The following is a 27,442-nucleotide window of genomic DNA, read 5'->3' on the forward strand; positions in this document are numbered from 1 at the left end:
TTAATTAAGTTAACAGAATTAAGCTTTTAATAAAAATAATGCACTAAATCTTTTGCGTAAAATATAAATGAAAAACTTTACCTTAAAAAACTAAAATCCCTATATGGGAGGAACATGTTTCGCGTGTTTCTTTTCACTCTAACCTCAATCCAGTGCTGGTAAATAAATCTGTTCAAATTTCTTAGAAAACCGAAAATTGGTAAGTATTCCTCGTCAATTTGGCCATCTGAATTGAAAGAGCTTCTTTTTGTAGATAACAATGGCCAAAAGTATCAGAAGCAAGTGGAAGCGAAAGTGTCGCGCAGTGAAACGTGTACGGTACGGGCAGAAAGAATTGGAACGTTTAAAGAAGACTTTAGGCATAGACGAGAGTCAAAGCGGGAGTAAAGATGTAAAGATGACTGAAATTAGTGAGGTAGCCAACGTTACAGACGGTTCTGCCATAAAGAGGGTGCAAGCAGAAACGACAGAGACAAATGAAATGGACACAGATAATAAAAGAATTTTCAATACAAGAACGCTGCGAGATCAACACGGAGCGTACCCCGTGTGGCTCCACCCAAGGAAAATAATGAAGAAGAAAAAATCGAAAAAGGGGAAAAAAGGGAAGAAGGGAAAGCATTGATTTTTGACTGTGTTAAGGTGTTACAATAAAGTTGACAAGTTCTTTTTTTATGTTTATTTTTGTATATATATAAATAGTTACAAAACATGTTAGGGCAGTATTAGTATAAACTGTGTACGTACAATACAGACTGGGTGTTTACAGAATCTCACTTGTTGCTAGATTTCTTGATAGATACAATTAGGTCCACAACGCGTTTCATTTTTTGTCGTCTCTGGCTGAGACTTGACTGAAACAGACCTGCGGTCTGCAGAAGAGGCTAAACTAGACCGGCGTTCTGCGGAGGCGGAGCTAGATCTCCTGCGAGACGACGTCTCCGATCTGCGGTCTGTCTCACCCCTACTACTTACATCTTGAACATTATTACTTTCCTGTAATTGAGTTTATTTTTAAAATGTACTCCTAGTGAAAGGTACGTCTGCTATCTACCAAGCGCTGCAATTTACTCGCAATAACGCTGATGTCGTTGGATATTTTGTCGATGTTGCCGTAAATGTTGTTCAGATCCCCCTTCGACACCCCGTTCATGTTCTTCTCCCATATCTGAAATCACCACGAAATTAATTCACGGCCGCCGCTTCATTTCCCGCCGACAAATTGGTTTAAATCGCTTGAAAATTGCACTCCCGGAACGGGTAATTTGCCTGGTCGTTCACAGATTTAAGTGTTACCTTCTCGAGCCTGTACAGTCTCTTCTCCATCCTCTCGAGCCGGAGCTTTTGCGGCTCCAAATCCGTGGCCTCGAGCGTCGTCCCCTCGTCGTCTGAAACGGGACACGTTCAACCTTTCTCGCCGACCGCATCTCCATATCATAAACTATGCAGACACTTACCCTCTTTACGACATGACTGGCCGTCTTTCTGGAGCGAGAAGTTCTCCTTGCATTCGCATTTGTAGCTCCCGGGGGTGTTGTAACATATTTGGTCGCAAGGTTTGAACTTCTTGCACTCGTCCACGTCCTGCTCGCACCGGGGGCCGCTGTAGCCGGGGGGGCAGATGCATATCGTTGGGGGGGTGCACACGCCGCCGTTCAAACAGGGCGCGGCGCAAGGAGCTTCAACAATAAAAACAAAATTGCATATCTGTTACGTGGACGAGAGGTGATCATTTTTACATCGCAAATAGATGTTGCAGTTATGTAACTTCGTGCTCGGTCTGTAATATACACTATCCTGCACGCAGAAACGAATCCCATCAAAGTTACTTTCGTACAAATAATGTGACTGACATGATTATTCTGTTAGAGATTACCTACAGTAACTTTACGTTTATTGGTTGGTTAGTTACTTACGACAACAAGGAGGTGAAGGACAGGAATTACACCAATTCAGGCAATGCGAAGGACACGCTAAAAATTACAACATATTGGTTAAATTAAAGAAAAAATGATTGTTAGTGCAGTGTGAGTTGATTTCTCTGAAAAACACGATCAATTCCAAGACAAAGAAATAAATGAAGCTTTAAGGGACTCTCCTATTGTTTAAATTTCTTTTATAATAATCTTTATAATTTGCTTTGACTATTATTTGTCTTTTTTTGCGCTCCAACAAAAAATACAAATGAAAAAAAAAAACACATGAAACTTCCCAGTAAGAACGAAAAAAGACGTTTTAAATCATTATTAACTCTTTTTTTTTTGGTGTTGTTAGACTGTATAACATCTGAATCCTCAGGCAAGAAACATATTGAACAATCAAGTGGTGTAAAAAGAAAATTCATTTCCATTGGAAGGACATATCCTCACACCTGGGGACTGTGAGGGTTCTCCTAAGAATTTGCTCAAAAAGCGCAAAGTTGATAAGCCTGTTTGCAAAGAATTGTTCAAAGTACCACAAAGCAAAAAAGACAAAAGATTCTCTTCTTTAAGCAGAAGAAGTTCTATTGTCAATAATTTTAGTACAAATAAAATTAATTCTAAGAAGGTAAATTTAGAATGAATTTTTGTTTATTAAGATAGTTGAAGTGTTTATTTGTAGAGTAATGTAGCGAAAAAAATCTCATGTCTTTAATGGTGACACTCCATTGGTAGATGTGGACGAGGCTGAAAAATTCTTAACTAAGAGATTAATGCAAAAACCTGTAGTTTTGTTTCCAATAACTTCAATCCAAGAGGACTCACAAGCAGAACTTGCTGCAGATACACCTCCAAAAATACTTTTAAATGATGAAACTCAACACACACCAACTAGTGGAGATTCGTTGTCAGAAAGGGAGTTTTTACATTTAGAAAAAATACTTGCATCTGCAAGGAAACTCAATAATATGAGTGAATCTGCATCACCAATGTCATCAATGTGTGCCTTATTAGAAAATACAAGACTTACAAATTCTGGAAAGAAGCATAAAAACCATTCAGACACAGTTTTCAGTGAAATCTTGAACCTCATAAAGCAAGATGAACAGTTCCAGTTATTAAAACAACAATTTGAATGCTATCAAGTGCAGCGCCCGTCTGGTTTAAATAGAATTGCAGAATTTTTAAATGAAATTAATGAAAATAAGGAGAAAAAGTCGAAAATCTTAGTCTCTCCAGTGATTTCGAAAGGAATAGATTTGCCACATTTAATAAAAATTTCTCAAAGAATTTAGAAGTTTCAAGTATCAGAATGAGAACAGCTGTGGACATGTATAACAATATCAGATGAAAATTAGATAAAACAAATGTAAATCTGCCACAAACAAGCATCACAAGAACCTTATCCAGGAGAATCCAAAAACAATGTCTTCTGCTTCAAGATATTCCTAAACCTTCCTCCTAAGACTGGTAGTTTAGTGTTTGAAGTCGTAAGACTTGTTGTCAATGTTTTTTTTTACAATAACTGTAATGGTTAATAAATTCAACATGCGTATTTTATTTTAATATTTAAATAATAGAGCATATTTTAGTTGTTTTTATTTCTCTTCTGGATTTTCAGTTTCGTTATGTTGGTAGTGACGCGTCGGCCATATTCTTTGTGAAAATAATTAACGGTGTTTTCGTTCAATAAGACGGAATTTTTTAAATAATTCACAGAACGTCTCAAGGCTCTCAAGCCTTACAACTTTAATCAGAACAGTTTTCAGTGACATTTTGAATCTCGTAAAATAAGATGAAGAACAGTCCCAATAATATTGTGAATGTTATCAGCACAGCGCCAGCCTGATTCAAACAGAATTGCAGAGCTTCTAAATGAAATTTATACAGGAAATTTTTGGTTTCTTCAGTGAATTGAAAAGGCACAAACTGCGCAAATTCACGCAGAATAAAAAAATGTGGGGTATGCAACCAGTAATACTAGGTTGTCATACCGCACTGTACTTTTTCTTTGAGGTAAGCATAAAATCGTTCGTCTTCAACACTTCATATCCTAATCAAGTGTCGGAATGATTGATAATCCAAGAAAACATTTTTTTAAAGCAGATATTCTGAAGAAAATGAAGATAGAATCCAATTTTTAGTTTTTACCCATTTGCGGTGACGTCACGGTAACTCCACGTGTTTAAGATTGGATCAGAAACAAATTTGAATTGATCAAAAATAACTATTAAGTTTCAAATTTGTCAACAATTGCTTCGAAAGGTTATGTTTGCAATAATTGCAATCAATGTAATAAGTGAACTAACCAATAATAAATAGATGTATCGCTTTTTTTGTTTTTGTTTTGTTTTTGTTTTGTTTTTGTCGTTTTAATCAAGAGAAAGCGAGGAAGGAAATCGTGACGTCACCTCAAAAGGGTAAAAATTGGACTGTAGTTCTATTTTCCACTGAAAATATTGCCAGTCCAAAAAGTCTTCACTATCTGCTAGAATTGATCATCACCTAATCGCTATACATAAATCTAACCAATTTTCAATTGGGATTTTTTTTTTCGAAAAGAAATTCCTGAGATTTCCGGAAGATGTTTGTCCTCTTGTCATTTATTCATATTGGCTTAGCTTATTTCTTTTCAAGCGTAGATTAACTAGATTATACCGTTGTATTTTTCAGTCATTATCGTCTTTATTTTTTGTTTTTTTGATATAAAATTTGCTTACAACAGTTACAACTGAAAGTTATCTCACTTTTGAAAATTATCGATATAACCTCAAACCTGATCTAGGGAGATTTTAGGATACAGATATTCTGAAACGAAAGGTTTTAGGGTGGTACAGTCTGGTCTTTGAAGGAATTTTGACATTGACAATTGTTAAAAAAAAGGACTTTAAATTTCAAATTTGCTTATCAACACTGTCAAAGTTGACAACCGGAATTGCGTTTAGATCACAGTGGTACCAAAATCATTAAAATTTTCATTGTTACCAACAGTCATTTTTGATCAGGCCGTAGATTAATGAACTGAGGTAGCCCAGGATGGTGTCTTTCCGGAAATCGCTCTGCATAATTAGACGACAACTCTGACAGTATTTTTGCTCAACGCCCATGCTCATTTGATTTTTTTTGTCAGTTCTAATTTCTAACAAATCAGCGCAAATTTGAGCAGAACCGGTTTCAAAAATTTCAAAAAAAATACCTTATTGTATCTTCATTGTCGTACACGTGATTTTGGCTAAAACTCTTTAGAACAACGCATACTATCACATGTTAAAAGAAACGCCTCCACTTCGAAAATACCCTGTATACAGGGTGTCTCAGCTAAGACTTTCGAGCCTAAAAACTGAGTTATTTTCCATCGGATTTTTGTGAAATTTAAAATGCAGATATTTTAGACGGTGAAGAATAAAATCCCATTAATGCAATCACCCAAGTCTTAAAAACGTAATTTTTACATGCCTTTGTAAAATGTTGAATCAATTAAGATTTACATAAAAAATTGATCGTCATAAAAATGCTGTGGGAAAAACTCGTCCTTGAAAGACGTCTGGTTTGCAAGAAGAAAGCAAAAAACTGTGTTAAACGTGGCTGCAAATGCAAAAACGTAGACGCGTATGAAACAAACGGGCAATTTTGCAGAATTTTGGTCATCCCTTTTCGCAGAAGCGCAGGCGACATATTTGACGTTTATCTTGCTAACCTTACAAACACTTACAAAGTTAAAGACAACATTTGGACGTAATTTATTATACTGGATGCTTTAATTCTTCCATAAAGGACTAAAACACGATCGGGATATTTTAGCAAGGTAATTTAGTTCACGTACTTACGCTTCCTGTGTCTTCAAATAAAATGACGACTCTCTTAACCTTACATTTTGTAAAGCCTACGTTTGGATAGTGTTCCACGAGAAAACGAACTGTGTCATTGAAGTTCTTACGACACTCTCCATAGGCATTTTTTTTTTCCTTTTTCAACAAATTTTTGAAATTTCTGCCGCTGCAGTCTATTTTTAGAGTATTTTCAATAAATTTTCACAATTTGACGTTTCTAATAAAGCGTGCCCAATTTTGACAGACTTTAAAGGGTGTACAAAATGTCGCTTGGCAATTAATCATCAATTGTTTCAAAAGGTAACTGCTCAAATACCTTCAAGTGATTTGCTTAATTGTTTGTGTAGACCCCTATTTTTTAATGTCTAAAATATCTGCATTTTAAATTTCATAAAAATCCGTTGACAAATAACCGAGATATTAGGCTCGAAAGTCTTTGCTGAGACACCCTGTATAGCTTGGGCTATGGTTCAGCCCCAGTGAACGAAAAAATATGTTTTTTGTATTTCGTAAGCCTCAGTTTGGTAATACCTTACGGTGTGGAGTTGACACTTTCGTTTTAATTTTAATTCGTCTTACGTTCGTTGCATTTCAGCGAAGGACAGCTGAGACCGTTGTGCTTGCAGCAGGAAGAGGTCGGACAAGGTGGCGGACAGGACGAACAGGACGAGATCGGACAGCACGAGCATGGTTGGCAGGGAGGGCACGGCGGACAGGACGAGCACGGTGGGCAGGGAAGGCACGGCGGGCACGACAAGCAGGGAGGGCAAGGCTGGCAGGACAAGCAGGGAGGACAAGACTGGCAGGACAACCAGGGAGGACAGGGAGAACAGGACGAGCAGGGAGGACAGGACGAGCAGGACGGGGGCGGACAAAGCGAGGGACAAGTACTTCCACATCCGACTGGAATCGATCAACGTCCATCAAAAAATTGCTGCGCACTGCGATACTTACTCGGAGCGTATAAGCTGGTTTTGGTTTCGCAATACGTGCCGTCGTATCCCGGGGGGCAGCTGCACACGTTCGGTCTCACACATTTGCCCCCGTTGATACAAGGCCTGGCGCACACCGCTGCAATCAGAACAAAACAAACATGTTAATTCCGCGCAACAATTTTTCCCCAGCTCGTATCTTGCCGCCCAGCTCTGTTTGTTCAATCCTAATCCGAAAAAAACAATTGTATACAATACCGAACAAACACCGTGTCCGTTAGCGCCGACGATAAATGAACGCGACCGCTTCTTATATAACATTCAAATATTTTTGGATAAACAGCACAAAGCGGTCGCCGTGTCAAGGGGATTGTGCACTTCGATGCGCCATAAATCTGCCAAGGTTGAGGCGGTTTGCGCGGAAGTGGCCGCAACTTCGGGGACCGCTCTTTGTTCGCTGCGAGCCGCCCATCCATCATCGGTGTCTACAGCGCTAAAATGATGACGGTTCAAGGTTCATTAGTGGAGATGTGCACCATTCAGTCCATATTTAGACAATCGGAACAAAAAGGCGAATCAGGTACTGGAAATGCTGCAGGATTCCGTAATAGGACACAATGGAAGTCGCTTCGGACTAGAGCTCGACAGGTCGTTGCGCGATTTGCTATACAGGCTGGCCCCAAAAGCCGCTCACTCACATTTGGCTTTTAGGATTTGGAAAAAAGTGCATCGATACTGTAACAAATCTCTCTTAAATTAAATTAAAAAACATGTGTCTTTTATTGGAGAAACGTGTTATCCGGCTCGAAGGACCAAAACAAAATGTTCGCGGTATCTCGCCCAGATTTATCGCGACATCATTGCGGTTCGAAATGCTTTGAGATAACGCGAACACCCGGTACAGCATCGAAAATACAGACACAATTAACTCAATTAACATTACAAATGGTTCAATCTTGCTCCTCTGAATGCCGCTATTGTTGCAAATATTTTTTACTAGATGGCAAATAAATAAAAAAAAACCTCCGCCGGCAACGGGATTGACTCTCGTGGATCAAAACACTTCAGTCGTGCCGCCAGTTTTTTATTTGTTGGGATAGTACCAAAGCAAGCACCATCGGTTTTTATTGTAACTTTACAGACTTCATCTTTGTGTTTATTTTTTCTCGATTCGGTCGCGTCCCCCGCCCCCAGGCGATTTCACCGCCGCCAATTGCATCTGCAGTGATTATTTCCGATCCGGCGATAAAACGAAACAAACACGGCGGAACAAACGATCCGGACCCTCCATCGGGCTGTGCCGTTATCGACGAAAAAATAAATCCGGGGAGATTAAAAATCCGTTAAAAAATCACCCGCCCCGTTAATTGGGCGTCAAAGTCGCCCATAATTTACGGGAAATTAAAACCTCGCCGGCCCCTTTCTGGAAATTTCATTTCGCAATCGATAAATCGCCACGTTAAACTGACAGCTTCCGAATTAGCCGCGCCCGGATTTTTCCGGGCCCGTTACGAAATAATTTGTTTAATCTCGTCCTAATCGACTTGAGCAATGTTATCCGATTATTAATAATAATTTGGGGGGCTGCCGCGCGCAAACATTACGGAATCTGTTTGTGCACAAACACAAACAAACAAGTTCGCGCTTGTTCGATTCGGTTCGAAATTGCACCTCGCCGGAGTGGCTTGCTGTTAACAGGCCGTGATGCAAATCTTGACAGGAGTGTGTGGATCGTGTTCACGTTTGGAAAATAAGCATAATCGGACACACTCCGGGATGATTTACCCTCGGATTAGGCGGGCGAGAGAAAACAAAGAAAGGGAATTGTAAATTGACGTTTTTAGCTTTGTGCCGAATGGATAAGCTGTCGGGGCTTAGGAATGGTCGAGGCTGATGGCATGAATTATCATATATTGGCGAGGACGAGACAGGACCAACAAAAAGGAGGAGGCAACGTTTTGAAAATAAATTGGATTCTTATACTGGGTGTGAAATCGTCAGTTTTGTTGTTTTGTTGAGTGGTCCTAGGCCTGAAAAAGCAAAAGGAGTGGTCACAGTTTGAAATGATGTATTATCTAAAGTAACGATAAACTTTTTCAGTTGCCAATACAAATTTTTACTTATTTTACTCGTTTTTGGAGACATTTTTTCGGGCGCTGACCGTGGCGCCATCTGTTGATCTGATTAGTAAGTTAGCAGCGAAACCCACAAAACCGATAATTGTCCTGTCACCATAAATTATGTAAATAAGTAATTGCAAATGCTGATAACAAATAGGTATGTACTAGAAAAAATTGTTCATATGTATTATGTAATAAATTTTACTATTTGAAAAAGGTAGATACAAAATAAATTTCTAATTTTTCCAGTACCTATTTTTTGCTTTGTAGTTGCCTAAAAAATTTAATGTGCACCTCTGCCAAAAAGTGCCTTTTGTTCACGCCTGTTTTCAAAAAAAACTTTTTGTTCGACACTGTCAGAATTTGATAATTCGGTGTGAACGGATTTTGATAAATGTCGCAACTTGTCAAAACGAAACGTCAAGCTAATTTTAAAGATTTTAAGCGATTTGGGACTCGTCGAACAAAAAAACTCGTGGGCCCTTAAAACTCTCGTTTCACTCGCGTTTTAAAATGGCCCACTTATGCCAAAAAAGCCCAATTTACACATCGTTAAATAAACTACTATTTTGGCCTTGATACACAAATAATTAAATTATAATCGTTATAGATGTGAATCGTCAGTGTCAAAGTCTTTAAAAATTCAGTGACTACAGTCGCGATCAATAAATTTTGGACACTAGTGTCATCGTGCTGTCATACATTCTAAAACGACCTTAATTTTGATTGTGTCAATTTTGAAAATGTGAATGTCAGATTTACCGACAAAACATTCAAGAAGTTTTAAAGATCAGACAAATGGAATAGAACGAGGTTTTAATTAATAAAAAATAGAAAATAAATAAACAAAAACTATAAACTTAATATTTTGTCATTGCTCATGTTGACAATTTCATCATTCATGTGTGACAATTTCAATAAAGCATGATTTAGAATAATTTTTTTTATATGACAGAAAAATGATACTAAAATTGAGGTTATACTCCAGAAAATGGCCAACATTGTTAAAAGATTATAATTGCAATTTTTGGGCGATCATTGTTAAATTTCTCTATAAAAGGGATAAATCTTGGTTTGAAGTTTGAACGACAATATGGAGGTCATCGAACGTCTGAAAATTTCTGTCAATAAAATGTTCGAATTTACAACTTGTATAAATCTACCTCTCACGTTTGACGATTAGAGCCAGAACAAAAACTTGAATTCAAAAATCCCTAGTAATTTTAGTTGATACCAATCAAACGTCATTTTGACAATTCACATCTACCTATAACGATTCTCGTTGGAACATGACATAAAAGTCACCAGTTTTATTGCCAACTTAAATACTAATCGTTGCTCAATCAGTCTTTTCTTCATTGCCGAAATATCTTCCTCGTTCTTTTCTTCTACTTTTTGTTCATAAATACTCCAGACAACGATAACTGTCTAGCCATAAAACCAACGAAACAGCTCATAACTATTATGGTTTTCAATTTCTTACTTAACATCTTAACAGTCTTCTTGCAACATCTATTATTACCCACAAGTTAATAACCAAATTCTTAACTTTACAACTAACGAGACCTGATAGAGCAACTGAACCATTTCAGCACGCACAGTGCAGTAAATGTTGTATTTATAGACATTGCAGGGAATTTAGACTGGTTAATTGGCAATAAACGGCAAACATGTTCCACCATTTAACTGTCATCGGCTTTGGGCAAGGGGTGTCATCATAACCCGAGCAAACTAATTTGCTGTCACGTCTGGCTAACCCAAAACACACCGTGCTGACCTTCACCCGTTGTACACTTTCACCCCTCGACCCTCTTCACAAAAATCTCAAACGCCACGTTTTCGCGATAAGCCCCTCGAGATGCAAATTCGTTTCGGTTCGCACAGCGTGTTGAATCGCCTCTTTACGCCGTGAAGTGTTCTTCTGGACCCACCCCTGAACAAAAATCGCGTCCACATATCCGTTAAATTTTGCACGACCGCCCCGGGCCGGATTCCGATCGATACGATCCTTCGTCCTTGCGAGAGTGTAATTGTCCACTTACGTCTGTTGCACCCGTGGCTCTTGTAGTTGACCTGGGTCCACCCTGGACAGCAGAGGTAGTCCAGGTGGGTGTGGTTGGCGTCGGTGACGACCTCCTTGTGGTATTTCTCGTAGACTAATCTGCAAGGGAAATCTCCGATTCATCGATTTTCCGGAGAGGAAGGCTTTACCTGACACCTTCACACCATTGGGTCCCGCAACGCTCCATGTATTTCTTATAAGTGGGCTTACAAATTACGTGCTTGGTGCGTATGGGGCGACTGACGTTCCTTTGATTGGTGCAAACGTGCCTCCTGCAAACAAACGCCGGTTAGCGCACCACTACAACAACTGACCGCGGAGGGACTCGACTGCGCCGGAGAGGAAATCACACGAGACACCGCAAGGAAACTGACCGCGGAGGGACTCGACTGCGCCGGGGGAAATCCAAGGGCGTGAGAATGGGGCCTAATTGAATTAACGAAGACGTCGGAATGACTGGCGCTTTTGCACACAAAGGGACAACTCCATCGGCGACGCTTCCAGTTAATTATTACGACGGACTGTTTATTTACAAAACAGAAGTACAAATCGTTGGTTATTTTTAGAAGATCAGAGATGATCGGTGAGTCATCGGAGGTAAGTGTCAAGGAAAATTAATTAACAAGTCGCGCTACCTGTTTATCATAATAAATGGAGTGATGGTTAATCTGCGACAGGATTGTTTGTTGGATCAGAAATGGGTTACGGTTAAGGTTGTTGTCATTGTCAACAGTAGCGGTCGCGGGCGTAATCCCTGAGGCACGACTGTTATGCTAATGGCGGATATTTGTTACTCATCGATTCGAGAATCTGCACCGGAGTTATGGTAATAGGCGCAGATTGCTGATAGTACTTTGGAGAGCTCGAAAAATGTGGACTCCAGAGTTATAAATAAAAAAGAGTGAAGACAAACTAATGTTTATTAGGAGAAGCACAAGACTGTAAATCTTTTGTTATTTTAAAAATACACCCTGTATATCATGTTTTATAAAATGTACGCCAATCCGAAGTAACCTATAGGAAATATGCTTTAAAACAAGGAAACCGCATTGGTGTACGTTTTATAAAACATGATGTATTTTTAAAATGTGCCGAAATTTTACCTACGAGGTTGTTTGACAACGTAGAAGACCAAAAGCAATTAAAAAAAATGTAGCTCAAAAAATAAATGTCATTTTATTTTTTGACAGAATTTTTTAGATATTTTTTCCGAGTTCTCCATGAAGCCAGTAGCTCGTGGTTAAAATATCTGTACAACTTTCAATAACACCCTGTATACAGCACTTTTTTTTTAATTTCAAGATGGAAGAAATATTGACAGCATATTATTGTCAGGATTTATTTCAAATAAATATGAGTTGGGTGCTTCGATTCTTTTATTTTTACTTAACGACAGGATCTATCTGTCAAAACATGCCACCTGGATCCCGATCTGACCCCCATCGAAAAGTTGTGGGCCAACCCGTCACAACAATTACGACTCGTTATTTATTTCGGCGTTAATTTCCCAGAGCCACCGTTTTCGGTCGTCAATTTAGCAATTTCCCCAAATTGGGCCATTACGAAGCACAATTTCGCAGGTCAGTCCACCACGTCTGGACGAAATTTTTTCCCCATCAAATCCCCGCCAGCTCTCAGACAATCCCCCCGTTTTAATCACACGTCCCATCCCGTAACCTTGGCTCGCCTTCACCCTCGGCGACACAGCAAACAGGTTAGCAAACGACTTAGCCAAAGTAAAGAACCCCAACCGACTTATTATCATATTCAAATGATGGATGGTGCGGCACTTGCACGTTTCCACTTAAATTTCGAAGGCGCCTAAATTATTACCTGAGCAAAATGGACCGTCTCCCCGGGCTCCTGAATTATTTAGCAGGACGTGAACGTTCCCCTTTCGTCCCGGATGACAATTCGGCGCGTGACGTTTGCGCGACGTTTCCCAGTAATTCCGATTAATTAAGCGCGACCGCTGCCCACGTGGAATCACGAAGACACGTGGGCTGGACCACCTGTGCACCCGTCAGACCAACCGGGAGGTCCCCCGGCCAGCGAGTCCTCCAGAGCTGACACCGACACAAAAGTCAAGAGCGCAAAACTGGACCGGATTGTGTCGCACTGTTATGGCAACCCTGTCTTGTGCGACAGTTGACAAATTTTGGCGTTTTGCCCAGCGGAACCCACTGGTACTCTGTCGGAGCCCATCCAGGACCTCCAATGGTGTGAGTGCGTTGGGTTTTGACCGGTACCACTAATTCAAGCTCTGGTACCTACCTGGACATTGTCAATTTTGATCCGGCCTGTGATGGCGGAGTCACTGGAAAATTTGTATCGAATTTCGGCCAATTTATTCACCACAAGACGTCATACTTGAACTAGTCACTGATCGAGACGTGACAGTTAATAAGTGAAAAAAGTGACATTTTCCGGAGTGAAACTTCTTTGCACAATAATTGTGATAAATTGTTGGGAGTCCGGGATTTATGGGGACGTCGCTGGCGGAGTAGCTTTCCCTGAATTTGCATTTTATCGGTCCGAAATGCCAAAGAGTTCAGCCGCGGCACGACCCAAACAATTTGAATAAAAAGTTGGCAGTTTAATTTTTTTGCCAAGCTTTTCTGACGTTTTTAATATTTATTTCAGCTTTCGGTCGCATTTTAAAGGAAAAACCTCCACTTATCAGGCCGTTCAGCCGGTCTAAACGCATATCTGTACTTGTCCCGGTCGAAACAATTTTTACAAAATTAACATAAATAACGGCGACGTTTACATGCAAAGTAAATTACCGAGATAGACATTGACAGATGGCGCGACACCACCGCGAAAAATACTTCTTCGGCGCGAATTCGCGTGCTGGACTGCGCAAAAAAAACCAAGGACGCGAACAACTGACTGTCGACGACACGTGACGCGTAAATCTCGACTTTTGGGTAAACGGCAGATGATGAAGTGAGACTTATCTCGTCGCAAAAACTCGAATTTCGCGTTCCTGGATGGGGAAATGGAGATTTTGTGCACGATCCCACTCGTGATGGCGTGTACGAATTTTTACCACATAAATTAATCATCTCCAACGAGGTTCAGTCGACCTTTTGTCCGGTTTTAATATGCAAAAGCGATTATCATGTCCCATAAAAATCAGCTTTATGGCTGTCTTATTGGGCGCTCCGCCGGCGACATTTTTATAACCTCAAAAATTTATTGTGGTTGTGATTCGCGCAGTGGCGGCGCAGTGGGGATCGCCACCGAACATGAATATGCAAATGGGAAGATTCACAACCGAATGTCTTCATTATTTATACTTTTTTTGTTATTGTGATTATTAATCATAAGAAGAAAATAACAAAGAATTGTTTCAAACGGAAAACTTCCAAAATGTTGTTATTTTTCACTTGTTTGGTTTACAAGTGGGCAATTTACACACAGGACCGCAGCGAGTGTTGAATCTCAAGCGTAAAAAGTACTTTGCATACGTAATTCTTGCAACATCATTTTCTCTGTAAAATTAAATTGTTATTAGATTGTTATTAGTTCCCGGTTCAATTTCCTGCTAAATCGAGCGTTTGTTTGGTTTCGAGCTGCGCCTCTGCCTTGTTGAAATTGGTTAATTTCACTAGCTCCTCGACAGCCGAACTATTTATACCCGCGATCTTGACAGTGGTTATCGAACCTTCGCACCCACATTACACTTTGCCAATTGTAAATAGAGCGTCGGTTGCATCACTTCGATCAGCAGCGCGTTTCCCCCGTCCCTCGACCTTGCCGAAACGTCTCACACTCGTCGAACGAGCAAAGACTAACGTTCGCTGCGCCATAGCCGGATGCAAAATCACTTTTTCAGTTAATGATCGTTTATCCGTCTGTGCTTGTGCATTTACTGGTGATGTGTAGGCACGCGCGTTTAGATTCTATAATAGCGTTTAACGGTGTGAAATACCTCATAAATGTCTCCATAACTTCCAAGTTCGATGTTGGCAACATATGGCGCGTCCAGAACTTACGCTGACTTGGAAATGCGGCGATCAATGTGACGAGCCAATTTGCCGCAGAGACGGACCAAAAAATTTCTCAGGGGAGGTACAGGGTAATTATCGTCGAAAGTGAAGCCGCAGCTATCAGATTCTCGTTTTCGCACTCGCATTAAAGTTAATGGCCGGTCGAATCAACCGAAGCTAATGTCCCAAGGTGGGTGTTTCAAACCTGGCTTTGACAGTTGCCTGTATTGTGGGTTGCCGCATCAATTAAAACAATTTAATATGCAAAGTGATCAAGAAGGACAGGACTGTTGAGTTGGTACAACTGGAGTAACTTGGTTGTTGACGGCTTGACACTGATCGACAAGCAACAATTGACATTTCATTTAAAATAGAAGAGTTAATTTATGTTTTTAGCAAATTGGGGGCATCTCGAGCATTTCCTTTAGTTAATTTTTAGATAATTGTTCTGTATTTCAAGTTTAATTTCTTTTTCCATTTGACAGCTCAGGCTTGTCACTTTGCTCTTTTCATTGTTTCATTTTTCAAAGTGTTAATTAAGGTGTCCTGGGTTAAGTAAAAAGCAAAAGAGTTTTCTCAAGCCTGTCTCGTGCAGGACATTAGTTAATGAAGTGAGTAGCAAACATTTTGTTACGTCCGAACATAAACACTTTCCTACTTGAGTAACAATGAATAATAATTTACTCCCCCAAACAGAATACGTTTATTGTAACGTTTTATTATCCAAATGGAATATTCATTAATAATGAGTGGCCCTTTTAGAGATTTGCCCTCTACAATACATAGTGTACGTGTACAGTTGGTTGCAAAAAAAGGGAACTACCAGAATAAAATTGGCACATTTTTACAATTTCATCATAGTGTGAAAAATTCTTACGAGAGATAGGTTAGAATTACTCCGGCCAAAAAATTTCGTCCACCCTTTTCCTGTCATTTCACAAAAATTGGGTGTAGTTTAACCTTTATTGTCATTATGATTGACGTTTGCAAATTAAAATTTGAAATTTATTACTGTCACCCATAAGCACATAGACACAATTTGACTGACAGATGTCAACATGTGAAGTGAGGTTATTCTGGTTATTCGTTCCTAAAGGCTGCTTTACAGCGTAGGCATGTGAGTGGAATGACAGTTGTTTGTTGTATTGTCGTTATTGACAGCTGACATAAATTTCAAATTTGAACGTATGTATTGGTTTTTGTAATCCGTTATTGATCAAATGGTTTTCTTCTTGGAACATGACGTAAAAGTCACCAGTTTTATTGCCAACTCTAACAGTAATTGTTGCTCACGCAGTATAATTAACACTTTTAACGACAGTAATGTCAACAAGAAATTACTCCCTAGGAGTTAGGGATATTTGATACTAAATTGCCATAAATGTGGTTAGGTTGGAGGCTATGTGGTTTCTGGTGACAAACAAAAGAAATCGTAACCATGTTAAAAAAGTAAAGTGGCGAATTCCTTGTACAGTTGGTTGCAAAAAAAAACAGGGAAATGGACACATTTTTTCATAGTGTAAAACCTTCTTACGAGAGATAGGTTAGAATTATGGTCGAAATTCAATGACATTTAAAAAAAATATTTTATAGGTATTGTCAAGTAGACAATTATTTGACAAATGGACAAAACCAAATTTACACTAGGAAAATTTTCCTTTCCCGTTTTTTCCTCAGCCAACTGTAACAGTGCAAATGACTAATTTCTCGCTAACTGATAGATGTTTTTTCGTTTGACAATCAGTTTTGGTTTCTGGGGGCATATTTATGTAGTTGGACTTGCGCAAAAAATCGCTCAATTGACACTAACCAACCTTGGGCATTCAAAATTATTTTCGAAAATTCTAGTTACATACAACATAAAAAACCTGATTTCCCTAAAAGTTCGAATCCTAGGGAGTAATTTCTTGTTGACTTCATAGTAAATTCTGGATGGATTGGATATTTCAAGGTCACATAATTTTATTTTTTGGCTATGTGATTATGTCTTGTAAGTAGTGACATGCAGGCAACCAATATAATGCGAATTTACCAATGCTCAGTTCAACGTGAACGGTGTGTATCTAACAACGAAAACTGCGAAGTGACAACTGTCAAATGTCAAATTTACAAATTCAGAAAAATCTATACGTATTGGGTGACTCAAAATGATTGTGGAGAAGTATGGCAAATATGTACGAAAATTTATGTGGCAACTGTGTGGGTAGGATTTAGGATAGCACTGACATTTCTGTGACAGTTCATAGTCGCGCAATTTGGAAAATTGTCAAGTTAATGTGCAATGATTTGTGGTATACGCATATTAGCCGTTCACGATTGTTTTTTAAACATGCAGCAGGTCAAGATATTTTTTTGTTACGTTGGCGTCAGGTCCTGTCATATGACGTTTCGTTGTTAAATATTCGTCTTACTGTCAATTCCGTAATTGATTTAGTGCAATTCAGTTATAACCTAAAATAGATTTATTATGCCAAATCACAATATTGCCAACTAAAATGTCAGATTTTCATAGACAGTCCGAATTTGAAACAATCGTGAATGCTGTATAGATTTGTTGCCTCTTCCGGATTTATGAATTTGACATTTGACAACTCACACTTGTCATTTTGCAGTTTTTGTTGTTTACCACTTTTTAAAGTGATAATTATGGTGTTTTGAGTTAGTTAAGGCACATTTTTTCGACGCTATCTCGTACAGGGCATTAAATAGTTGTTGTAATGAGTATTAAACACTTTTATTACATTTATTGTAATATTTTATTACTGAAATGGAATATTTAACAATGATGAGTGAAGTTATCCAGTGGTGCTTGATAAGAATGAATACCTTACTAAATTTTTTACATCAGAAAATGTCTTTGGTGGTCTATATTAGAGATGTAATCAACAGATTTGTGCAGGCTGGAAGTGTAAATAAAGTAAAATCAAGTGGAAGGCTTCCACAATCTGAGCAAGCTGTTGAAGATTAAAGGAATATTTGGATATTTTAAGACCAAGTGTTTAAACGACGCTTTAAAAACTGCAGAATGAAATAAACATGTTACTGCCACAAATTGGTCAGACACTGTGGCGAAGCATTTTTGAAAATAAGTGAAAAAAAAAATTAATCAAGCGTCTGGGAAATAACAGTGACCATTGTTTTCTCTGAAAATAAAACATTTATTTTTGTGTGGTGTTCTTTTTTGTCATTTGCAATGAAATGAACAGACGAAATGTGTTATGGGATGATTTGATTTTAATTATTTCTGACATTCTTTTTTATTTTAAATCAGGTCGTCTTAGAGCCCCTGGTTTTTAGGCAACCAAGCTATCACATCAATTTGCCTTTAGTTTGTGGAGCGTAGTACAGTCACACTATGCAGTGTGGTGGCAAATTTCACACCCAGCGACGATGTAAGATGGGTTTGGTTTACTTTGACACATTCGTAAATTTTGAAAAACTACCAATTTTCTAAAAATCGGAAAATGTGGAATATTGTAGATGAAATAAAAAGACAATTGTTTTTGAATAACACTTGGGCCATGTTAGCAATTTTGCAAATCGAAAACCCAAAGACCGCCGCTCTTCATTAAAAAAAAATATATTTCATGATTCCAAGTAACAACCTGATGAGGTTTTTGTGTATTGATTGATTTGACGAGCACGAACCAGTTGCCAGTTTTGCTCATGATCGATTTAATTAAGAGCCAATTAATCGCGTCAATCGTGCCATTACAACACATCGCCTCGAATCATGTCTTGTTTGCAAAAGAGCAACCGTACAGGCCCCGCCTAGGCCATAAATTTCGCAACTTGCACAATTTCAAACAGTCGCACACAAACCCAGCCCGAACATGTAAGCACACTCAATTGTAATGAAGTTGCATATTAGGAGAATCGGGTTTCATATATCCAATTTACTGTTACAAGTTTCTGTTTACCAACACACAACTTGCCACTCGTGTGTAATAAACGTTGGCACAACGTGTTCGTGTTGTTTGCTTTTAATTATCGCCGTGCAACGTTCTCCGGCAAATTTTCCCCGGCACCGTTCCGGCCATTTTTCTCGCCTTTTCTGATCTCTTAAGCCGATTCCGGGGGCGTCGCGTGACCGAAAAGACGCGGAGGAAAGCTGGCGGATTTGCTTGCACCTTGCGGCGCCAATAAATAAGGATCGGCCGCTGATTTATTCGGCCCAACCGTGGCGAGCACGCCGGCTGACCGCCGAAAATGGTGCTGAACCGTTCGCAGCTCCGGATTGTTTACGCGAGTTGTGCGAAACGCGCATTGTTTCAATTGTCGAGTTGTTGAACTCGATTAGTCAGTGAAGAGTGCGAAGCAAACAGCGATTGGCGATATCGACGCGTTGGGGTTCAAGAGGTGACAAAATCGAGAAAGAGAAAACGGCTTCCTGCTGTACAACGACTCTTCACGACCCATCAATCAAAATAATTTATCGATAATTGCAAGTGCGCGATTTACGACACCGCATTCGCTTTCCTTCCTGCTGGAAAGATCGATTCAATTCAATCGACGGGTCGAACGTCTGACAGGTCCTGCGGGAGGCCGGAATTATCCTGCTCGGCTCCGGGTTTTCGGCCGCCTGAAAAATCGCAGACTTTCATAACAGGAGGGAGTTTATGGCGCTGCGGCATTCCAAAGTAATGTCTCTCAGTCGTGACACTTATTTATGTATCGGAGATGTAACGGGGAGATTTGTCCGGACGTGCTTCCCACGTTTTCGGATTTTTCCCTTTTTAATGCGGGATTTAATTAAATTTTAAAACAGAACGCCGGGAGTAATTTCGCAGTCGCTTGGAATTTTAATGGAAATATCAAGTTGAAAGGGTAGAATGTCTATAAATTCGATATCGGTGGCTGTAAATTATTCAGGGCGAGCGTACCGACAATTATAACAGTCGTAATTTAGTGTCTTTGCGATTGCGACAGGGCCGGACTGGCAACGCGAAGAAAGATGCCAATGCCTTTGGGGCAAAAACCAAGAAAGATACAAAAATGTGGACGAATTTTGTTGGCACAAAAATTGATAAAAGGACAGCATCAAGGGTTGTTCTCTGAAGAAACTAGATAAAAGTACAGCGTGTTCCTACATTCGTGACAAAAGTACAGCTTGCGTCATAAGCGCAGAGAGGAGATATTAGAATAGCAAGGGACAATTTTCGAGCCAAGCTTTGTAGCGGTGTTGGATTTTCGCGTAGATATTTTCAAGGTCACAGCCCATGAGCGAATCCAACGCCTCTACCATTGGTAATGATGATTGTCGCAAATGTCCAAATGCAAAAAAATATTCAAAATAATTTAGTAATAGACAAAATTATTCAAAATATTGCTTTTTAATTTTTTTGCAATTAGCTGTCAAAAATGTTCTTATACAGGGTGTCTCAGCTCAGACTTTCGAGCCTAATAACTCAGTTATTTTCCAGCGGATTTTTGTGAAATTTCAAATGCAGATATTTTAGACGGTGAAGAATAAAATCCCATTAATGCAATCACCCAAGTCTTAAAAGCGTAATTTTTACATGCCTTTTTTAAATGTTGAATTAATTAAGATTTACATAAAAAATTGATCGTCAATAAAAAATGCTGTAGGGAAAAACTCGTCCTTGAAAGACGTCTGGTTTGCAAGAAAAAAGCAAAAAACTGTGTTAAATGTGGCTGCAAATGCAAAAACGTAGACGCGTATGAAACAAACGCGCAATTTTGCAGAATTTTAGTCATCCCTTTTCGCAGAAGCGCAGGTGACATATTTGACGTTTATCTTGCTAACCTTACAAACATTTACAAAGTTAAAGACAACATTTGGACGTAATTTATTATACTGGATGCTTTAATTCTTCCATAAAGGACTAAAACACGATCGGGATATTTTAGCAAGGTAATTTAGTTCACGTACGCTTCCTGTGTCTTCAAATAAATTGACGACTCTCTTAACCTTACATTTTGTAAAGCCTACATTTGGATATTGTTCTACGAGAAAACGAACTGTGTCATTGAAGTTTTTACGACACTCTCCATAGGCAAATTTTTTTTCCTATTTCAACAATATTGAATTTTCTGCCGCTGTAGTCTATTTTTAGAGTATTTTCAATAGATTTTCACAATTTGACGTTTCTAACAAAGCGCGCCCAATTTTGACAGACTTTAAAGGGTGTACAAAATGTTGCTTGGCAATTAATCATCAATTGTTTCAAAAGGTAACTGCTCAAATACCTTCAAATTTTACATTAAATTTTTAACGACAAAATCTAATGTTTTCGTTGAATCAGACAAGTGATTTACTTAATTGTTTGTGTAGACCCCTATTTTTTAATCTAATCTAATAATAATCGCGCATAATTTTCGATAAAGGAAACATGTGTTAAAATTACATTTTTTAACTTGAGGTAATTTTATTAATACTAATTGAACCTCCACAGTCTAAAATATCTGCATTTTAAATTTCATAAAAATTCGTTGGCAAATAACCGAGATATTAGGCTCGAACGTCTTAGCTGAGACACCCTGTATAACATACAAAGCTCAACATAAACCGTCTTGATGGTATTCTGCATTGCCCTGCTGGGGAGTAACGACAAGTCTATGGCGAGCATACGGTGATGTAGCGAGCTCGCCCCGCTTATTAATCAGTGCTTTGTGTTTGTGGGTTATAATGGAACGCGCTCTCCCCCGCGGTCACCCATCTAAACCCCTGACCCGACATTGCCTAACCCCACTGACACAGTTTTCACAGCCCTGGGACCTCCGCATTATTATCTTGGATTTCTCTGTCCGTCCGGTTCGGCAAATCCCCAAAACGGATCCATGGGGCTGGCGCAGCGGAGGATGCGCCCCAGACGACGGACATCGGCATTGTTTACCATTCCTCAGCAATCGCGAAACCGACAAACACCAGGTGTGAAATTTTTCGCGCACAAATCACAACCGGCAATCGCGAAAACGACAAACACCAGGTGTGAAATTTTTCACAACGTCTAGAGCAGTCCGGCCTCGGCTGTTTGCGGTGCGTTATTAGAATTTTGCGTCCATAACTCCTGACCACCACAACATTACGAGGGAATGCGAATAGCGTACGGATTTATTTTCGTATGCAAGGACAATAATAGCGGCGAGATGCGGTCACGTAGTCGCTATTTGCCGCTAGACGACATGTCTCGCTGTAACGATCGACAAACCCCAACATCCTTGGCCGGCGTCCAGATCTCCCCGCAAGAATAACAAATTTTCGCGAGAAATCCCGGCGAGAAGCTACTCGCGGCGACACCGCTTTGTTGATTGAAATTTATCGCGCTCGGGATTTAAATTGCAAATTCTGCTGCACTTGTCAGTTCAAAGGAGGTAACCAGAAATTATCGCGTTAGTGAGTCGGGGATTATGCAGATTAATTACGCGAAAGGCTAAATGCGCTTCCGCGGGGTTTCGCGGCTATTCCTGGAGCGACTTCCAGCTCGGAGGAGGAATATGGAGAGACGCGGCGATAACTTCGCCGAGTGTGACGGTTTTAGTGGGGAATTATTTTGCTGGGGCCTTGCTAACTATAAAGATATCTCGTTTACTGTTGAATAAATTCCAGCCAATTCCGAACAGATGAAGTTCATGGACCAAGTCAACCGTGCATGTGCCTTACTGCCACTATCTACTCGATGCTTCACGGGGTATTATGGCTAAAGTGGAACAAATAACACCAGACAATAATGCACTTAGGTGCAGTTATACTTTATGAGAATTTATTAGATGTTAGCAAAGATGGAAGGTAACAGAGCAGAACTGGAATTGTTTGATATGAGAAACACGGCGTGTGTGGGATTCAGCAGGAATAAAAAACCCTTGAAGGGTTTTTCGTGATTTTGTCACTCCCTAACTCCAAATTGAGAAAAAGATGGAAAAACAAAAAAGAAAAAAGCGGCATTATGTGAAATCGACGGTCGCGCACTAGTGCTTCAAAGTCATCCAAAAAGCATTCGCACTAGTGCGGGAACGTCGATTTCGCGCACTGCTCTGCGGTCGCGAAATGTCATTTTGAAGGTAGGTATCTATTATTATGTGTTTTCGATTTAATAGTTATTTACACTAGAGTACGGTAGGTGTATTTTCCAGCGCGACAACTCGATTTTAGGCCCGAGGCGAAGCCGAGTTGTTTTCATTTTACCAAATCTTCGCTTCATCGAGTTTTTATTCTCTTTTATTTTTTATTTTCTTCGACAAGTTCTGAATCACGCAATAGATCCTCCAAACCCCATCCGTTTGTTACTTTATCACAACACGCAACTTTTTCAAAAACAAGACGATCACTTTCCCAAGACCCTCTTCTCCTCCTTCACATCTTTAATTCCCTCCCATTTCACCCGTCCACTCTGCCCCAATAAAATGCAACTCGTCTGGCATCCCCGCTCGATCCTCTCCGCCTCTTTTAACTGTCTCCTTATATTACCTTCAATTATCGTTTAACTACAGTTTAATTAATTCGAATCGAGCGTTTTATAGTTTGGCATGATTCGCCATCGACATAAAATTGCTCGCCGTAGACGCAAAAATGCGTGTCGTTACACGAAACAAAACCTCCACCACAAATTAATATCGCTGGTCGCGACCCCTTTATGCCCCTTTCGCAGCGCTGCGTCCTTCTGTTCGATCGAACACCGACCATGCTAATTAAACGTTCCAGTCGACCCCGTCAAATGGTGCGACTGCATCAATTCGAGCTTTTGTGAAAGTCCATTAAAGCTCGCCTTTTTGCAGAAAGAACCGGAGGGTTTCGTGTTCGAGCCTACGTTGCACGCTCGTTTCTTGCGTTTTATTGCCTTAGAAAACAAACACTGACGTATACAAGGTGGACAAAAAGTGAAAGCTTCTAGTGACACATCAAAATAAACCAGAAGCCGGAACAGTGATAGTGACGAGCGTTTGTGCAGTCGCAGAATTCAAACGTATAAAACATTTAATACTTCCTGTGTTTGTTTTTGTACAAGTTTCTTAGGGCCGTTACAAACACAAACTGCAAATATCTGTGTTTGTGTTAAATATTAAGACACACTGAATAATAAACAGTGCCGTTAAAATAAACCGGAGGCTATTGAACAGGTTGGTTGACAGAGATCGCTAATGTATCTACGGAGTGGCCTAAAAAACTCTCAAAAACTCTAGATAAAACGCGCCGCCAATCCAAACACAATCGCGCAAGTTGCGCCACTACAATTTCGCAAGATCCATTAGATAGCGCCAGCGTGCACTCCAGATCTGAGCCTTGTGCAACTCTCGTAGAACTTTTCTAGTTCTACTCGAGCGATTTTAACTGCACCGAGCCTGTAAAAGTCGTGGACAATTAAAAGCACGTTTTTGGTGTCGCCTGGAACGACATTAACTTTCAACACCGCGGCAATAATTTCAGTTGTATGGACAGTTCCGCGAAAGCTCTTCGTTCCTTTCGCTGCAGTCGTCATTGTTCGTGGTCGCAACCCTTGACAAGTGACACAAAGGGTCCTGGATAATCCCAAAAATGCAAACGAGGGAGTGATTAGCGAGCGTTCCGACCTCGCCTCCACATTCCCTTGTTCTTACACCAATTAGGGCAATTACCGTGGCGACACTTTCACCTCGTCGCTGGAGCTTTTATTTGCATTTTCCATCGAGTGTTAACGAGATTTCCCACGAATTGGCGGTGACAGCTGAAATCGCGACTGGATTCTTTTTATTTTCTTGGCAGCGAGCGCTGATTGCCACGCCACCTCTGCAATAACACTCGCTTTTATTCTTGGGCAACTCCTTCGCCAAGTGTTGCACATCGGGAATAAAGTATCGGGTGGCACTGGTGATATATTGCAAATTGGTCTTGTTTATGTTGGTGCAATTATGCGGAGCTTCGGCCCAAGGCCCTTGCGCTCTCGAGTTCTGGGTGATTTTTACCATCTCGATGCTCCCATTCAGCCGATGTTGTTCTAATAAAGCTCATTAACATCAAACATAAATAAAGCTCTCGTTACGCAACGATCGCCCGGATTGTTTACGTTTTCCGGATTTTAAACGATTGGAGTTTGGGTTTTAATTCGTTTATTATTTTAATAAATTGGTCGGGGGGCCCGATTTCGGCTATCTCGCGGCCGGGATCTGGACTGGTCCTCGGTGGGCTCCATCTAATTTGCATTAATCATCGACGCACGGATTTTTATCTCGCAGCCCTGGAAAAAGCTCTGCAGACAAAAAAATTCTTGCCACAAAAAATCGACATGTCAGAAAAAATACACCATTCGTCAGAGAGCGTCCAAAAAACTAATTAATCGATTGATTTTTTTTTTTTTGTGCCAGTGGCGTAGCGGTCGCGCGGGCGCCGCAGCGCCGTCACGATCCCAGCCATCACTGTCACTTTGGCGCGGCCTGCTGCGACACCCCTGCACGACAATCGCGCATAATTGCATAATTCAATATGTCCATAAACGTGCGTTGTCCGCTACCAAATCCACGACATATCGGCTCCCATCTCGCCGTCTCTCTCCTTTATGGCGGTCATAAATTTTTTATCGTTTGCATTTATACGTTAAGCCCAGTTTCATCAAGCTTAAGCAGCTCTTACTTCCAATAATAAAACGTCGTTACGACCGCACGGTCGCATTTCGTTGTGGGAAAACACCTGACCGGGGGCGCCACCTGTGCATTTTTACGTCGTCTTTAGGCGTAATCGTCGACTTTCGTCACAATGGCTTCATAAATACGCGAGTTACTTCTTTTATGCATCGGATGAAGATGTCGCGCTAAGAGTTGTTTGTTGGGAGTTAATGGAACGAAAGAAAAACGCAACAATGGGAATTAATCATAATGATTGGCGCATCAGACTGTTGCATGCGATAAATCACGACAAAATCGAGTTAGTTCATACGTTTACGTTTGACGTTCGATTAATCAATTCCGGCAAAGGGAAAAATCGCACGGACCATTTGGCGCGGGCGAAATGTAAACATTATTAAATTTGGAGAAAGTCGACGGCTCCATTTCTCATCTCTGGATTTTTGGAAAGCGCCGGGATTGGTCAAACAAGAGTTGCGATAAATTCCGGCGAACCGAAAACATCGCCTCTCGCCCCCGATAAGAAGGAATTTAATTCCGACAACGTTCCCTCGACTATAATACCAAATATCATAAATTTACGACCCGGGGGCTTGCGTAAATAAAATGTAATCCGCGTTAGGGCGGGTGGAAGGGTCGCGCGCGCCGCGCAAAAACGCAATTACCCTCTCTCGATAATTCCCGTCAAAAGTGAAATTCCATCTGGAACGACTCACCCCGGATGGAACTTGCTGTAGGGGTTGTAGACGATCCCCGTCCGCCCGTCGACGACGGTGACGTCGTTGATGTTCCTCTGCGGATAGGGAGGGGCGGTCGTCGCCGCCGCCCTGGAGAAGACGGGGTAATTCGTGTAGGGGTAATAGTGGCGGGACTCGCTCGCGCCGATCACCACGGCCACCACCACGATCCACTGCTGCATTGTGCGTACTGCAACGCGCTTTCGGACCAACACGTGAGTACTTTCGCCGGTACCACCGCGTGGATCACGTGACGAAACTGCATCGGTGCATACATGAATGGACGCGAAGATGCTGCAGCCGAAGGTGGGGATGCCTAACAAACAACTCCCCAATATTACACCGGCTCTAGGAAATGTGCCGCCTGCAACGCATAGCGTTACTGTACTATAGTATCTACCTATGTACGAAAGCTAAATTGATGTGATTACTTGGTTGCCTAAAAACCAGGGGCTTCAAATGGAACAATTGAAATAACAAACTAAAGATTTTTTGTGTCAATTTTGTGCGTGATGGATAATTAGGGTCCTCATTGACCCGCGTGAATGATCGCCCTGGCCAGATAAGACCCGCACGCTCTCCTCTGACAAGATCTAATTGATGAATCCGTATTTTTCCCTGAAGATGTTCTTAACGAGATATTGAAAAATCGCTGTCAACTTAACGAGGCCGAGAACAGATGCGTTTCGGCGTCCAGGTCCGGACTACTCTCGACCCTTCTGGAAAAATATTTTCAGGCGTGTCGCCTTAAAATTTATTTACGCGCGGTGGTCGGAATTTATGACGAAACAGGTTGCACTCCAGTTTCTCCTATTCTTTCGTCGGGAATTTATTAGGGTCGGTGGAAATTTATCCCCGGTCGAAATTCCCAAATACGAGCTGTCGTGAAAGCTCTAACGTGATTATGAAAATTCGCAGGATAATCCGGAAGCTGCAGGAAAAGTGGAAAGTTTCGGATCCATTTGCATTGCACCTCTTGGCGCGGTCACACGATATCTACTTCGGGAAGTTTTAATTTGGGGTTAATTCAATTAAAGTTGACTTAATTTACAGCAATTTTCGTGCAGAGTTGGAATGAGGAGTTTTGCGATTTAAGTGTGAGTGTAGATGTAATTATTGGAGTAGTAGAATGGAGATGGCGGGTTGTATTTGTGCCAAAGGGTGAATCTAACTAGTTTTTTCTTTTTTAAGTTTTTCGCCAACAAACAACCCCCGGATCGTTGTTGCAGTCATGAAACGCACGTAATGACGCCACAACGAGGGTGAAGCAGCAGCTTAAGCAGCCTCAATGGA

General features: G+C 40.6%; 1 protein-coding gene across 5 annotated transcripts; it reads right to left on the reverse strand.

Moving 5' to 3' along the window:
* Positions 1 to 104: 104 nt before the first annotated feature.
* LOC138135705 (epidermal growth factor-like protein 8) lies at positions 105 to 26,412 on the reverse strand. Of its 5 annotated transcripts, none has more exons than XM_069054533.1 (10): positions 26,129 to 26,412; positions 11,013 to 11,135; positions 10,844 to 10,962; positions 6,704 to 6,820; positions 6,329 to 6,652; positions 1,917 to 1,973; positions 1,458 to 1,679; positions 1,297 to 1,388; positions 1,055 to 1,168; positions 105 to 996 (listed from the first exon to the last, which is right to left on the reverse strand). In XM_069054533.1, exons 1-10 carry the CDS (start codon positions 26,329 to 26,331, stop codon positions 784 to 786), a joined length of 1,584 nt encoding a protein of 527 aa, XP_068910634.1. In that variant the 5' UTR covers positions 26,332 to 26,412; the 3' UTR covers positions 105 to 783. The 5 variants fall into 5 exon arrangements, with proteins under 5 accessions (XP_068910634.1, XP_068910643.1, XP_068910651.1 ...); XM_069054542.1 differs by lacking the exon at positions 26,129 to 26,412 and adding an exon at positions 13,138 to 13,692; XM_069054550.1 differs by lacking the exon at positions 26,129 to 26,412 and adding an exon at positions 12,697 to 12,970.
* Between the last annotated feature and the right edge of the window lie 1,030 nt (positions 26,413 to 27,442).

Source organism: Tenebrio molitor, chromosome 1 (genome assembly GCF_963966145.1).
Source record: "Tenebrio molitor chromosome 1, icTenMoli1.1, whole genome shotgun sequence".
Classification (NCBI taxonomy): Eukaryota; Metazoa; Arthropoda; class Insecta; order Coleoptera; family Tenebrionidae; genus Tenebrio; species Tenebrio molitor.

Coding starts and splice junctions, on each gene's coding strand:
- LOC138135705 (XM_069054533.1), bottom strand. CDS start 26,331: ATGCAGCAGTGGATCGTGGTGGTGGCCGTGGTGATCGGCGCGAGCGAG. Junction 6,653..6,703: donor AACCAGCTTATACGCTCCGA/GTAAGTATCGCA, acceptor GATCGATTCCAG/TCGGATGTGGAAGTACTTGT. Junction 1,169..1,296: donor GACTGTACAGGCTCGAGAAG/GTAACACTTAAA, acceptor TGGTGATTTCAG/ATATGGGAGAAGAACATGAA.